This window comes from Sabethes cyaneus, chromosome 3 (assembly GCF_943734655.1).
Source record: "Sabethes cyaneus chromosome 3, idSabCyanKW18_F2, whole genome shotgun sequence".
Taxonomy (NCBI): Eukaryota; Metazoa; Arthropoda; class Insecta; order Diptera; family Culicidae; genus Sabethes; species Sabethes cyaneus.
In genome coordinates, this window is record NC_071355.1 from 135,367,649 (window position 1) to 135,371,651 (window position 4,003).

The 4,003-nt window shown below is 38.6% G+C and overlaps 1 protein-coding gene across 1 annotated transcript; it reads left to right on the forward strand.

The window, feature by feature from the left end:
• Nucleotides 1–1,169: 1,169 nt before the first annotated feature.
• LOC128740174 (uncharacterized) lies at nt 1,170–3,495 on the forward strand. The gene is made up of 2 exons (XM_053835700.1): nt 1,170–1,174; nt 3,162–3,495. Exons 1-2 carry the CDS (start codon nt 1,170–1,172, stop codon nt 3,493–3,495), a joined length of 339 nt encoding a protein of 112 aa, XP_053691675.1.
• Nucleotides 3,496–4,003: the final 508 nt, after the last annotated feature.

A 4,003-nucleotide genomic window follows, 5' to 3' on the forward strand; every position in this document is an offset into this window, starting at 1 on the left:
AGATCGTTGTCCCGGACACGATCAGGTGGGATGTATAAGGCACACAAAAAGAGGAAGCGATCACTCAGCTTGATGGCCGTCCAAACCTGTTCTACGCAGTTCCATGAGTCCTTCTCAATTGCTCTTGCTTTCAATCCACGTCGAACAGCTATCAGAGCACCACCGCCAGTGGATTTGCGGCTGTTGTTAGGGTTTCGATCGCAACGGAAAACTTCGTACTCGGAACCAAAGACTTGCATGGAAATCGTCTGAGAGTTAAGCCACGTTTCGCAAATGACAATAATATCATAGCAGCAATCCGATACGGCTAGTCGGTAGTCTTCAATATCGGAATTCATTCCACCGGCGTTTTGATAGAAGACTAGGACATCTTGTTTGCGACTTGGGGTCGGAGTACCATTTTCCTCGATAATTACGAATGTGTCGGAAGAATGCTGTCCATTAGCGGAGCTGGAGGAGCCCCCGTCGCCGTCGTTAGGCTGCGTTATCCACGCCTCAGTAGAAGGCCGGGCTGAGACGGAGCTGTCTACGCTGACATAGACGTTGCCCGCAGTGCTGTGAATTGGATTGACATCAGACAGCGAATGAACTGCTTCTCGAGTATACTTGCCAGAGGAAGCAAGTTGGAAGACTCCTGATCCACATCTAGCCACAGTTCCGGGACGACTTAGCTGAATACTTGCGGGAAACGACAGGACTGGGTTAGAGGAACCAGGAGCTTCCAAAATGCAATCTGATGAGCGTCCCGGAGATGAACAAAGGTAACTCGGGCGGTGAAACGGGTGTTTAGCATCGATGAAGTTGTTCGGTTTCGGGTGAGAAGTGTACGGTAAACCATCGTCGCAAGAATCGTTACTACGAACGGGCAAACTTTCAAAAAACGAAGATGTACTGGAATTATGCTGGTACTTGCCCAAGGAAGCAAGTTGGAAACCCCCATCACCGGCACCGAGCACAGGAACGGAACGGCTCTGATGGCAGGAACTAATTGCATGATCGAAGTTTAGGCAGCGCTCGACTGTGACGGGCAGGCTGAGGGTTTCCATCATGCTATCTACAGTGCGTTCCGTTGTTGAAGTTGAGCTATTGCAGAGTCGTTGTTGCAATATCTTGAGGGCTGGTCCGCGGCATCCATAGTACTGAGAACACGGCATGGGTGAGTGAGCGGAATGAGGTAAGCGTAATTGTACTTGCCGGGAAGAGTGTGCTGGAAGCCTCGTTCTCCGTGCACATATATGTTATATGTTTTTATATTACTATTATTATATATTACTTTATATAGCGGTACTGGTGAGCAAAATATCCATATTAAATTCACCTTTCATCACATGTATAATTTTTTATATTATTAAAAATTACCAAATTAACAAATAACCAAATACATACTAAATACTAAATATCGGCACAAGCAGATTATTTCACCTTCCATCACAAGTATATGTTTTTATATTACTGAAAAATTACCAAATACATATTAAATATTGAAATTATCGGTACAAACAAGATATTAATAACATCTGCATATTGCCAGACGAAAACCGGCAATTCCGGTAAGATACGAAATAAACAAAAAATATCAATCATATCATAAACACACACATGTAACTATAACTATGAGGACATAATTGAATATAATGGAAGCGCGGGGTGTTAAATGTATAAAGTAAACCGTATGACTAAAAATACCCATATAATTCTAAGATATATATAAAACAAAAAAAACGTAATAACAATGAAAAATACAGAGATAAAAGTAATGCAAAATTAAAAAAAATAAAATTAAAAATTACAAAAATAAAAAAATTATAAAAACATATTTTTTCGACGTTTTTCACCGAAAAGTATCAATTAAAACCAGACAAGCAAAAATAAAAAAAAATTGAAAATTACAATTATAAAAAGACAGAAAAGTAGATACAAAAGAATAGAACAAAAATAATTAAACCTTCCCCCAAGGTTTTTTTTTTTGTAGATTGGTGCTAGCTCAAGTGGAGAGGGGAGAACTATGGCACGGACAGGAAGGATGAGAAGATGAGGACTAGAGAAGTAGAGGACTATAAACGGGAAATTACATAACGGGATGGTAAAACTTAAACATGAAGGTATGACATAGAACTACCAGAATATTATTATAACGTGCTATATATCATATTATAATTATCACTGCTATGAACTGCATAATTGTGGAAGGCTGGATGATGGAGTGGATTGCCAACCGGAGTCCTTAAGGTCTGAAACAGTTATGACAAGTTCTACTTCTCACAAACAAACCATCACGTGGGTTAAAGCTGGTGCAGCGAAATTGATTATTACATGGAAGGATCCTAATGTTGGAAGGAAAATCTTAAAACCCCGGAATGCGCACAAGTGTCTCTGCTTGTGGGTCCGCCAAACCCCTTTTGGTTCTTCTTTAACAGCATTAGTGTGATATTCATTTGATAATCAAATTTGGATCTACTGTAAGTCTACCCACATACACTGGCAACCCAGCTAGCACCAACTCGTATATCAATGTACGAAAACTATCGTAAATATCTCCTAACAAACTCGAAATCGTAACTAAAGCTGGATTAAGTGGGATCAAGTTTATTTTCTGTCGTATATAATGATAATGACTGACATACATACGATTTTCAGCACAAAATCGTAGAGTAGTACGGAGCGACTCGCGCTTAATCGGATATTATCGTATATAAATACTAATATAGTCGTAATGCTCAAAATTATTCGTAATCATGTATATCGCCTCCAAAATAGTACGGATATGCCAATTTTGCACATGAAATACGATTTATTTAGCATGTATATCTGTACGTAATGCTGATATTTACCTTTTTTATACATATGAAAATGCTAGCTGGGAAGTCCTTGAAATGATGGTGGATGAATGACCTTACTACTACTACTTGAAATTTAGAACGGCCGCTTGGTTTCGGAATATTAACGGAAATTAATTTGTTTTCTGATTTGGCTATCCGATTCAATAGAAAAATTATTTTATCCATACATTTATTCCATACTGTAAAGTTTCAAAGACGTGTAACATTGCCAAATTTTAAACTCAAATCTTTAAATTACAAAATGTCTCGCATATAATAGTGGAAGCATTGGAAAACAAAAATATAAGACATTTTCTGATTATAGCTTTTTGTTCTCTGCAGCATTTCGCAAAGATGCAAGAAGGGTGTTGAACGTGCGTTTGGTGTCCTGATGGCTCGTTTTAGTATTTTAAAAAATCCGGCAAGATTGTGGCATAAAGACGATTTGAAGGTCATCATGCGTGCATGTATAATATTACACAATATGATAATCGAAAGCGAACGAGACGTTGAGATAGCGGACGAATTCGGAGACGTTGCGTTCAAAATGGGTCCCGAATCAAGTTTTCAAGATTTTCTGGATCGCCATAGCCAGGTTTATAATGCAGACCTGCATCACCAACTACAGGACGATCTCATCGAAGACCTGTGGAAAATGAAGGGAGTAGAAGAATAGATCACTAACCATCTTAAATTCAAACGATAATCCTCATACCCAACCCCTGACCTAGTCACCCTTTTTCCCGCTTCCTTCCCCATCCTTTCTACTCAACCTCCACCTTCCCCACTTGAACACACACACTCCCATATACGATCAACTCATTAAATGATTTTTAAAATAAATTTATTTGACAGTTGTTATGTATACTTCATTTGATCTTGTGCCATCATCACCTAGACTATCACTATCATCAAGATAATCTTCCTCTGGGAATAGAGGTTTTCCGTCAAAAAATTTTTTTTCATTAAATGTTCGGTTTTGACTCTTAGAAATGATACCCATATAAAACTTTCTTTGATAAAGCCTCTAACTACTGTGAAAATGAAAAAATAAAATACGTATATTTCAACCCGTCACTTCTCGGATGTATTACATGCCTTTTTATACCAGTGTCCTTTATTTTCACCACTTCGAAACCATTTGTGCCACTCTTTACTCTTGTGGCAAGCAACACACGAAACGA